Source organism: Theobroma umbraticum, unplaced genomic scaffold (assembly GCF_002168275.2).
Source record: "Theobroma umbraticum cultivar Fairchild unplaced genomic scaffold, ASM216827v3 scaffold_86.0, whole genome shotgun sequence".
NCBI lineage: Eukaryota > Viridiplantae > Streptophyta > Magnoliopsida > Malvales > Malvaceae > Theobroma > Theobroma umbraticum.
This window is the reverse complement of record NW_018397263.1, coordinates 539,455-551,707: the sequence shown is the minus strand read 5'-3', so window position 1 is coordinate 551,707 and position 12,253 is coordinate 539,455. Positions and strand designations below refer to the sequence as shown.

The window sequence follows — 12,253 nt, the reverse complement described above, 5'->3', positions numbered from 1 at the left end:
TTTAATAAACAACTAGAAAACAGACAGTATGATAGGCCTTTGAATTAATTAATTTAATTTTTATTGTCAAAACCCCTTTTCTTTAATCATAATATTTTCTATTCCCAATATCTTAAGTCTCGTTTTTAAAATAACATAGACGTTTAATGTTTTTCAATATAAAAAATTACGAAAAATAAGAATTTAAATGCTTTTTTAAATATTGTTTTAAATAAAGAAAAAGGGGGAAAAAGTATAAATTCGATGGGGTATTTATTCAAATGTGAAACCCCTTTTTACATGATAAATTATTTTTATATTTGTAACAAAGTGAGAAAACTTGGATGGTGTTGTTGACGCTCGTAGTCAAACTTATGCCCATTGTTTACAAATTGAAAGTGCTACTAGGAGAAGGATAACAAAATTTTGGGTCAAATTTGAAATTTTAAATAATTATCATCAAATTGACGGTACCTTTAAAAAAAATTTAAGTAAATCAACCAGGAAAACACAAAAGCAAAAAGAATACAAATCAAATTCCTTTTTAATATTTTATTTTCTATTTTTTTTTACTTACATGAAAAAGTAATAAAAATATATATATGCAACGTCGTAGAATCGGTAAATTAATCGTTTTGTATTATTTAAATGCCTTAAAATCGAATCTACTTATTAAGAGTAATTAAACAAGAATTATGCAGCTGTTGGTGGTCAAAATTACAAATGAAACATGTCAAAGGGAATCATCAAGATTTAGGGTAATGGGTAGGACAATAGGGAAATATAGAAAGGAAAGAGAGCAAGAGAGCTATATAAGAAGAAAAGATGCCACTTTGTCTCTTTTCATTTGCAGACATTTGATATTGAGAAGGGACCTCTGTGTCTGTCTCTTTTGTGTTCATTAGTCTTTGTTGTAAGTTCAAAGGTGTGGGTCTCATTTTGACCCTCCATCAACCAGCTTCCCCCCCGGCCTGCTCCTTTGTTGCTTGCATTTGCGAGCAGAAACCTTGATAATTAAGAAAGAAAAATTCATCATTGTTTTTGGTATGCGAAGCTTGTTTTGATTGATGGGTCCTGTTTGATTTCACAAAGGCCAACTTACCTTTTTGTGCTTGTTTTTTTTTTTTTCTCTCTTTTTCATGTTTTAAAATTTTCATTATTTCTTCTGTAAATATGATTATCTTACTTCGATTTGATAATTTTAGACATAAATCATTTACATGACATAAAAATGACATAAAATTAAATGACATTTTTAATTTAAAATTATCGTATATCATATCTTTAACGAATTTGGACATAACAATTTTTACTTCTCAAATGAGTTAAGCTCAATTAATTCACATATGACATATTTAACTTATTTAATGAATTTATCGTATTATAATCATATCATATTAAATTTAATTTGATTTATTTAATAAATTATTAATCGTGTTACATTATGTATCATATACATATCCGTATACATATATAAAATTTTAATTCATTTAATCAATTATGTCTTATTTGTATTTATTTACATAACTATTAAACTCTACCTAAACACGAAATACTAAATGTATTCTTACTTGCTTCAAATTAAAATAAAACAAGGTAAATATTATGTATACTTATATATATTTTTAAAATTTTAATTAATTTAATTAATCTTATTTATTTATATTTATTCATATAATTGTTAAGTGGTATCTAAAATGTAAACATGAAATTCTAGATTTATTCTTAATTGCTTCGAGTTCAGAGGGCAGAGAAGAAAAGTTAATGCTACTAATAAAAACAGATGCAGGCCTTTTTTGTATTTGCCTGAGCAGAGATGAAATCTGCTTCACATAATAATATGCTTGCTTTTATGTTGGCAATCGGTTGATTCCTGCTGCAATAGTTGTCAAGTTCGGTGCCCCATACATTAATTAAAGACGGCCGTGAGGATCGGCCTGTTGGGAAAAACTTTTAAGGATTATTTATGAGTAATGAAAGCAACAGAAACACAACCCGGATCCATATAAGACTAGTGGCCCCCCAATAAGCACATGGCCCAGTTCCATTCTCATTTCTTAACAAAAGCAAAATAAATGTGTGAGCATTTCAACAGCTTCGTCGGTTCGATTTTAAAATTTTAAAATTTTAAAAATTAAATTAAATGAATTTTTATGAAAATAATTAAAATAGACTAAATCAATTATTACCTAAATCAAAAACACAATTCAATTTCGATTTTAATCGAGTAATACTCATTCATATAATAGATATGACACTAATTTTCAACCATATTACGCAAACTCGAACATGCTTCAACTGTCAACGTGTTTCTCCATATTTTTTGGATGATGTAATTAAAAATTTTATATATCTTTAATATGTTAAAGTGTAGGATATGTGTCTGATATGAGTAAAATTAGATAAAACGGTCAAATGAATTAGTCAGGAATGGAGAAAAAAAGGGGTCAGAAGCCATTAACACCCTTTATGAACCTAGAGCCAATTGATTTCTCTCTTTGCTTTTAAAAATACCCATTGGCCCTACACTCTCATTGAATTTGGGAAAAACCTGTAAAAAGTGAGGCAAAGTTAGTCGTTGCTGTGAAGATTGTAGGGGATGGGAAATTATATGAAGGAGAAGAACAAAAGATGGATGTAAGCTTTTATTCTACGTAAGCTAAATTAATCACCTGTCATTAAATGAGTTGATGTTGCTAACAGCACGAGGTATCGTCACTGTAAAGCTAAAGACAAATTAATTAAAGGAATTTGGAATTTCAATTTACTCCTGTCAACCAAAAAAAAAAAAGAAGAAAATCAATGGTTTTTGGGGTGTTCCCTTTCAGATTTGATGTTGGCATTTTCTGCAACACGTTATCTGAATTTTCGTCTTTAATACTAGAAAAGGATGCAAATATTCAGCACCTCATCATCTTGGTCCGATTATTTTAATAACCCACATTAAAGAATGGTAGAGAAATTTAGGAGAGCAAAGGACAATGGGCAGCATTTAAGGTCAAGAATGACAAGGGGATTTGACCATTTAAGAGAGTTACAATAAGGCTGAGAGAACCCTCGTTCAAAGGAAACTCTATAATTGAGATTTTTCTTTTACAAAATAGCAAAGAAGTCACTTGTACAAAAGATTTCGGTTTTATCAATCTAGCAACGAACGAATTCGTCTCAGTTAAAGTGTAATTAAAGGACAAATTTAATGATTATTAAAAAGAAATTCTTTACTTGGGATTTTTCTAAAAAAATAAAAAAAAAATCACTTATTCGTAAGTTTTCGATTTGCCTTTCTTTCATGTAAATATATGGCTATTCTTTCTTTTTCCTTGCTTATGCAAGAAAACTTGGTCTTCTATTGGAAGGATTATCAAATCCTGGAAACTAGACGTGCAACAGATGCATTGGTGCAATTATGCTTGTTGAACCAACTTTGTATTGGAATTATGGGAAAAAGACTATTTCAATGTTGAGAATTTGGGATGGCGAAAGTTGAAGGGTTGCCAGGTCCACAAGCCAAGGTCTCTCCTGCATTTCCCAGGCGACTTCCAAATCTATGACCTTTCCCTGTACAAGAAGCAAACGAAAAATAAAGCTGATTTTAAAATCCTGAGAAGATAACTTTGCAGTGAAATTCCAAGTAAGCTTCTAGCCTGAAGATGAGGATTGAAATTGTGGTTGTTTCACTTAAAATTGGATTACCATTCACTGCCTTCTAGAAGGGGTCCAAAAGGACCAAAAACAAGTCTTGATTTTTCTTTTCTTTTCTTTTTATTGAGCATGTGCTTGCACATTCCTTAAGACCCATGAGAAATTCGAGGCGATGGAATTTAGCCACACTCTATTGACCATGTGTTGAGAGTATGAATTTTCTATAAATAGTCAAATTTTCCAATGTGGTTTACATTAAGCTAACACAATCTTTAGATGTAGACTGATAAATTGTTAATTATATGCTAGTGGATATTTAATTAATGTGTAACACATTTAGTAATCAAACACTCCTCTCAAAAATAAAATTCTAATTTTCGTTGTATAACATTTTTTCGATAATTATATTTCATTAAATTTAGAATCTATGTTTAAAGTTATCTTGTTTAAATTTAATTTGAATTATTTTTCTTTATGTGGTTACCCGTTTATCAAGCTCATTGTATTTATTTTTTTTATTGTTGATAATGAAGTTGTTCTTGTTTGCAATATTTTTTTTTGAAATTATTATTATACTTTTGTATATAATATAATTGAAAAATGTGGCTTACCTACATGATTTACATGGGGAAAGCATAAAGAAACCTTTAAGGTTGTTGGAAATGGATTATGCAAATCGCCATGCGCCATACGTTTGATGTGTTCTCACCATGTCGATGGAAGAGAATTTATAATTAAATAAAAGGAAAATGGCTTCCTTCAAATAGTTCTGTTATAGGAAAGAACAAAGGAAAGTTTCTTTGCTCTACCTTTTTCCTTTTCTACATGGCATGAATGGCCTCCATTTAGTTTGGATTTCCATTTCCCACTAAGATGTTAGGTATAAAAACGATTTCGATTTCCTTTTTAGCATTTGGTCTACATGCGTTTGATGTCGACTAAAAATTAATAGAGCCATGAAATTCGATTTCCTGAAATAGTTTATCTTAAATTCTACTCTCTCTCTTTTTATTAAAAATTAATTAGTTTTACACACAAAATTAGTCATAAAGGCTCCAAACACAACTGGTATTAGATTATTTCATGTTCATATGCGTAGATAAACGCAGTAAGGGATGCTTCGATCGCTCTGCGTGCTGCTCTGTTTCACTACCATTCTATGATAATTTTTTTTGTAATAAAATTAAGAAATGAAATCAATACTTATGTGAGAAGAGAGAAAAAAGGAAAAGAGAAGGAAATGACAGTTTTAAAGCAAGGTCTTAGGAGAAGTTTACATATAGAAATGCTTTTTCTTTTGGATAAATAGAATATGATAAAGCAGATTCATCAACTTTCCATTTGGAAATTAAGTAGTGTTGCATACTCTTATATTGACATTGAACCTTTACAAGATTTCCACAGTGCCACAAGATACACTCGCATGAAAATCTTAAATTTGATCCAGGAAATATTTATGTAGATGCTAAAAGATGTATGATATTTGCTTTTTATCCACAGTTTTGGAATATCATTCCTCTGGGTAAGAGCGGGGCAGTACAAGATTCAAATCTCTCAAAGAATTTCGCACCAAAATTTGTCTTAGAAAAGCCCCGCACCTGCATATATCCCTTAACAGCTTATTGATTATAATCAGATTCAATGTTAGTTCCTATTTCTTGTGCACATAACTGGACGACTTGATTATATGATCTTCCCATATCAATTATTATATAATAATATATGTCACGTAAATAGAGAATAAATATAACTGTTGAAATGTCGTCTTGTATAAAGCCGAATTGTCCTTTTCTTGCGTGTCGGTTTTAAGCTTACAAGAAAATTGGAACCCAAAGGGTTAGTGATTTTCAGTTCTGAAAATCAACATGGGAGTGCACACGTGCCACTAGTGTTGAGACAATTTGTAACAATTCAAAGAGCAAACCGGCAACCATCTCCGGGGGCAGGTGATCCAACTTTGACAGAGGCATTGCCAGACGTGAAAAGATTGAAAGAAAAACTGAAGAAAATAAAAGGTCATCCCCCACGAAACAAACAGTCTTTCGCTTCAAAAAGAAAGAGAGAGAAATCCAGGAGACGGTCAACGGGAACGAATTTTACCACCTGCACCAGCCAATGGGAATCGGCAAAATTTAAAGTTGGTCAAGGTCTCAACAATGGCTCACCCTTTCTCTATCCACTTCTGCCCCCTCCTCCGGCTCGTCCGGCGACAAACCGTAGAACGGTTCCACGTGTGTTTGTTTCGGGAGGAAATCAACTTCAATTAGAAAATGGAATTTGTTTTTTTGGCCCTTTTCCACTCTGTGCCTTCACGACTACATCACAATCTTTTTGCAATGTAATTTGGATTTTGTCAAAACACACAGTGTTAACCTTCAAAAGCCATTCTTCTTAACTTAAATGCTTGATTTATTTAATTTTTATATGAAAAATAAATCTATTTAGACCGGTTGGGTTTCGATGACCTTCAGTTAGTGCTCCTTGAACATTTTTAATCATACAGGGAGTACAGAAAAATAAATATATTGATTAGTTTGATCCCAATTAAAATCAGAATTGATAAGTTTATGTTCATATACACAAACAATTGCAGGAAAGGATTGTTCTGCTAATCCTTAATTATCGAGAAAAATTAATGGCCTTACCTCTAAATTTATGTACACTAATAAATAGCATCAAAATTAGGTAAAATTAAAAAAAATTCAAAACTTTTTAAAATAATACTTTGATCCTTTTTATTTTAAAATAATTCTTTTGATCATTGATTGTTAACACGATTAATAAATAACTAAAAATATTATATTCAATATTATATAAATATTTTAAGATATAAATTATCTTGAAGTGTGTTTTTGAAATGTTTTGAAAAAAATCATAATAAACATAAAAAAATTAAAAAGAAAATATATATCTAATCTCTTTGAATATTAAGATACAAAGTGATGAGGTAGCATTTTTGCATTAAGAAATTCTATTTTTTCAAAGTTAAATATATAAATAAAAAGTTCAAAATATTATAAATTGAAATGACCTATGAGCGAGAATTTGCCATCCTCAAAGCAATCACTATTGAAATTTCTTTTTCCTTTGAAAAGTATGGTGTATACGATGTTGAGATATCCTAAAACTCAACTGCACACGCATACAAACTTGATCCAACCTCTTGAAAGTTAGAAGAAGCTGCTCGATTGCCGAATTCTGCAGTTTTACTATTTTGCTATAAACTTTAATTAATTGAACGTCAAGTGAAAGAAAGAAAGAATGAAAGGAGACAGGAAGGATGAAAGGAAAATCAGAATAGAAAATCAGCCGTTTAGATAAAGATGAACACTGGGTTTGATTTTATCCATTCAATTGGTTTTATTTAAAATTTTAAAAAATTGTATCAATCGAATTTTAACAAAATAAAATCAAAATCTATTAAATTATAATAAAAATAAAAGTTTTAATTAATTTTTTTAAACAATAATTATTTAATTTCATTTCTATAAATTAATTTAAAAATGAGAATAAAAATATCTTTCTCTTTTCCTCCTTAAAATCTAGGTGCTACATGTATAGTCATGATTACCGTGGCCACCCTTTGCATTTCCTTCCCATAAACAATATTGATCTTGTTCATATTACTATGATTATCCCCCAAATATTTGAAAAAGGAAAAACTAAAGAAAGAAAGGTAATGGGTCAAAATGTCAAATACTTGGGAAAGGGGACGACAGACTAAGGAATAGGTCATGGGCTCATAGGTGTGAACCATAGGCCAGTGGGTCACTTTGTTCTTTTCCAGCATTAAATATCTGCATGCATGCCACGTGGATGGCAATCGGAGGAGTCTACACGTGGGACATGGCTGAATAACGCGTAGATGATGATCATTCATTCAAAAGCGCGCCAAAAAAAAAAAGAAGGAAAAAGAATGAACGGCTTAATGCTAAAAATATTTTAATAAAAGTCATGAAAAATAAAATAAAATAAAATATATAAATATAACTTCTTTTTTATCTTTTTCACCTTTAGATTTTTAGAAATCCATGCAAAAATAAAAAGCATTACCGCCTCCACGTACAGTCTTGGAAAGCCGTTCTTGTCACCTTCACACGGGTTCAAAAGAGGGTAGACCACAAAGTTGGCAATATGTTAATAATAAATAAATAATATAATAAAAAGCTTCACTCAGAAAATTTCCCTGTAATTTTAATATTTTTTACGTAATATTCTACAGTTTCAATAAAATAAAAATTTTATTTGATAAAATAATTATGTGAACGTAAATTTTATTTTAAAAAGATCAAGAAGAAAAGAGAAATAAATAAGCTTGTTATGCAAGTAATGTATGACTGGTTGCAGGGGAATAAAGCACCCACCACCAGGAAGACATGGTCGTCCGTCAGCGTGACGCCACGTGAACGCAATGGGAACAAAATGGTCCGAAATGGGGACAAAAAATAAATAAATAAAAAAAGAGGGAAAGGAGAGAGAGAGAGTTTCCGCGTAGACAGATAGAGACCGAGGGAGGGGAGAGGTAGGGGGAGAAAAGAGAAAAGAGAATGAGAGGAAAGAAAAGCTTTCCTTGGTTTCGTTTTCTTACATCTGAACGAATAATAAAAACGCTCGCTTTGACACCTAAGCTTAGGCAAATCTATCTTTCTTCCTATCTCTTTATATGTTTTTTCCTTTTTCTTTTTGAGGTTTCTTGAAGGGTTTTTTGTGTTTGATCTTCTTGAGGGTTCACACTTGTTGTTCACACCTTCTCCATATAAATCTCTGCTGGTATTCTCTCTCCATCTTTTCTTCTTTTCTTTTCTCTCTATTTTTTTTTATGGCTGTTTGAATGATAATCTCTTTGGTGGGTGCAAAAGGGAAGACTTGGAAATCCTGTTTGCTTTGTCTGATTTGCTAGTGGCAGTTGTTCATGGAAGGACGCCATCACCATCCCCATCCACCTCAGCAACAGACTATGGGTGTTAACGTCGATGTTGATAGATTTCCTCAATGGAGTATTCAGGAGACGAAGGAGTTCCTGATGATCAGAGCAGAGCTGGATCGGAGTTTCATGGAGACCAAGAGGAACAAGATGCTTTGGGAAGTTATCTCTACAAGGATGAGGGAAAAGGGTTATAATCGCAGCGCTGAACAGTGCAAGTGCAAGTGGAAAAACCTCGTTACTCGATATAAGGTAATCTAATATTCGAATTTTCTTTTAACCCTTTTTAGACGCAACGAATTACGTTTCCAGGAAGCTTGTTTCTATTTTCGTTTAGCTAAAATATGTATAATGAAAACCCTATTATCTATATATCACTGACATGGCAAGTGTTTATTTAATTGCCTGGTGATGTTCAGGGGTGTGAAACCATGGAAGCAGACGCCATGCGACAACAATTCCCATTTTACAATGAGTTGCAGGCCATATTCTCGTCAAGGATGCAAAGTATTCTATGGACAGATGAAGGAGGAGTGACCGGGTCGAAGAAGAAGGCGGTGCAGCTATCTTCAGATGAGGATGACGATATGGAGGAAAGCGAGTTAGATAAGGGTAGTGGCATTAGGAAGAAGAAAAAGGGGAAAACGGGTATTAGTGGGGGTGCAAGCGGAAGCAATAATATAAAGGAGATTTTAGGGGATTTCATGAGGCAACAGATGCAGATGGAAATGCAATGGAGAGAAGAGTTCGAGGCAAGGGAAAACGAAAGGCGGTTGAAAGAGATGGAGTGGAGACAGACCATGCAAGCATTGGAGAATGAAAGGATAATGATGGATAGAAGATGGAGAGAAAAGGAAGAGCAAAGAAGAGTGAGGGAAGAAGCTAGGGCTGAGAAGAGAGACGCTCTCATCACAGCACTATTAAACAAGCTCAGAAGAGAAGAACACATGTAGTAGTACTCCTCATCACGTCAGCTTCTGAATCAGGTCACTTGTTTATTTTTCTTGTTTTTTTGGAGAAGAGGAAGCTTTTCTGAGAGGTTTGTCCTGGAACTCTCATTCTGAGATCGGTGTTTATTTTTTTAGTTCTATGGATTTCCCTCCTCCTGTTTTGCCCGCCGAGGCTTTCTTTTGGCTAGTAAAAGAATATAGAGCTTCCGTTCTCCTTAGTTTTATATTGTTATTTTCTTCTTCAAGCCATCCTGTTATCATTGAGAGGTGACCATGAAGGCGCATTTCAAAAGCATCATGAATAAAATGCTCCAAGCTCTCTAGATATCTCGGTGGTAGTTAAAAGAAACCAACCTTCACAGCAAATGATCCACAAACGATAGTGTTCGAGATAATGGCTAAGGAAAGTAAATATTCTATGGAACATCAAATAGATTCATAGTGGACACTGTTGAAAATGGTCCATTCTTGCTAATTGCCTCTCAACTTCCCCAATGTTTCGTACCTTTCACTTACATATACATACACCAATCTCTTCATAAATGTCCCTGGTCTGCATGTCTACCAGTGCCACTCCAGCTTGTCTCGTGCTATCCCTTGACATTCATCAACCCATTTGTGGGAGCTTCCAATCCCCCAAATTTAAACCCCAAAGTTGTTAACAGCTAGCTTAGCTTTTTTACAATAACAATTTGGGTTTTTTGGTTCCAATATCGTCAGTATTTAATTTCTTACTTAACAAAATCGACCAGGACAGGCTGACCAAGAGTGATGGCTGTCAAAACATGTGCTTGACTTTCCAGGATGATTACATCCTCGTGTTTGTTTCTACATTCTTCTGATGAGGTAGGGTAAAACTAATGAGTTCAATGAGTGATAAAGAAGGTTACCATATGGGAGCCATACTCACAAAAATGATGCCCCTCCACGCAAAACTATAACAGGAAAACATGTCAAATTAGGGAGATTTAGATGAAAGGGTCCTATCTTGATAGAGAGTAGAGCTGAAATGAGTCTAGCGGATTTATAACATGTTTAAGCTCAGCTTCTTTGCTTTTGTTAATTTTTAGCACTAGTAATCATTTGATTTTTTGCTTCAAATCATAAATAAAAAAATCATATAATATACATTAATTATTATTTATTTATATGTTCATACTTAAGCCAGTCGTTATCTAATTTACTGATTGCATTTGTCTCATTGTAAGATGAGTTTGAGTGGCTTGCAATGCGAGTTTTCCTCGCTCATGTTTGTCACTGTGAGAATAATTCAAGACCAATTATTTTTTATTCTCCTATAAATTATTTGATGTGAACCTAAAATCAACTTTAAGCTTTACTCTATATATATGAATATGAATTAGGCATATTTCGTTGCATTCAATCAAGGTGTTTTAAGGCATGCATTCACTAGAATCAGACCAATACTCACTTAAGATTAAGGGGAAAAAAGCCTTAGAATATACATTAATGGACTTCCTTTCTAAAAGCTCTCTCATTTCACTTTATGAATTCGAAAGTTAATATTAAAATGATATGAGGGTCTTAGTATAATAATTAACTTTAAGATTTCACTTTTTCAAGTTGTTTAAGTATATTTTGTGTTAGTTGGTAAGAGCATGACAGCAAATGTATCAGTATGTGGGGTTGATTTCTAGGGTTATATTTGTAGCTGACATTCTGTGTCTAGCTAGCACCTTCAAACATGAAAAAAGAAAGAGAGAAAAGAAAACAAAATTCAATCCAAAAAAAGTAAGAAAATAAAATAGCATCATGGAGCATTATGAACAAGAATTTTCTACTGTATATTCTTTTTGTTTTTGTTGATGAAGACAGTGAATTATTGTTAGACCTTCATGATTTGTATTTTTCAACTAGTGTATCAATTCAGTGAAAGTAGTGGAAGGTAGCTAGCTTGTTAGAGCTGACTCAAGGTTCTATCATGTACCAAAAGACTGATATTCATGCTCAAAATGATGTTTTACAAAATGTACTAGAAATTATCTACAAAGGTTTGTCTCATAAAAAATAAGAATAATTTGTTTTCTTATACTTTGCTTGAGATAATGGTTCATTACATGTAAGTTGTCTAAATATAGACTTTTTGAGTATTGTTTCTTGTGACAATGACAAGTTAAGGACTCATAAACTGTTTACTTTTACCCCCTCGTTTACTTTATATGATTTGTGAGTGATCTCTCCTTAAAAGGCAAATCAAAAGTCTCGTATATATTTAAGTTTAAATATGTGAAGAATATGATCGCGAGCAAAGAAAACTACAGAATAAGAAGAAATTTAACTTTGCTTAGTTGATTATATCTGAAATTGATGTATGTTATACTAGTAGTACTTGTTTAAATGCAGCAGACATTGAAGAATTTCTACCATATGAAAAAGTGTGAAAGCAAGCAATGAGTCTTCATGTGGTTGGAATACAAATTCGTCTGCTTGGGTTTGCTTTTCACATCTCTCAGAAATCAGTCTTCATGTGATTACATTTGCAAGTGATGATTCAAGTAATTAATATCCTGCTGACTCTTAGATTTCGTGAGTTATGGCTTTTTGTCAAACATTCTTTGCAAAGGTTCAGCAGTAGCATTCATTGCTGCATCTTTGCAAATCCCCTTATGTATGAACACTAATGATTTTCCCCTTTATTGTCCCATGATCTTTTGCAACTGACCTGATATCATTTCATTCTTTTCCAGTTTACACTTTTACCTTATACCGTATTTATATATAAATAGTATCCTTAACA

The 12,253-nt window shown here is 32.5% G+C and overlaps 1 protein-coding gene across 1 annotated transcript; it reads left to right on the top strand.

The window, feature by feature from the left end:
- Positions 1–8,145: 8,145 nt before the first annotated feature.
- Positions 8,146–9,822, top strand: LOC110420923 (trihelix transcription factor GT-3b-like). Its single transcript, XM_021434335.2, has 3 exons — positions 8,146–8,391; positions 8,481–8,797; positions 8,965–9,822. Exons 2-3 carry the CDS (start codon positions 8,534–8,536, stop codon positions 9,496–9,498), a joined length of 798 nt encoding a protein of 265 aa, XP_021290010.1. The 5' UTR covers positions 8,146–8,391; positions 8,481–8,533; the 3' UTR covers positions 9,499–9,822.
- Positions 9,823–12,253: the final 2,431 nt, after the last annotated feature.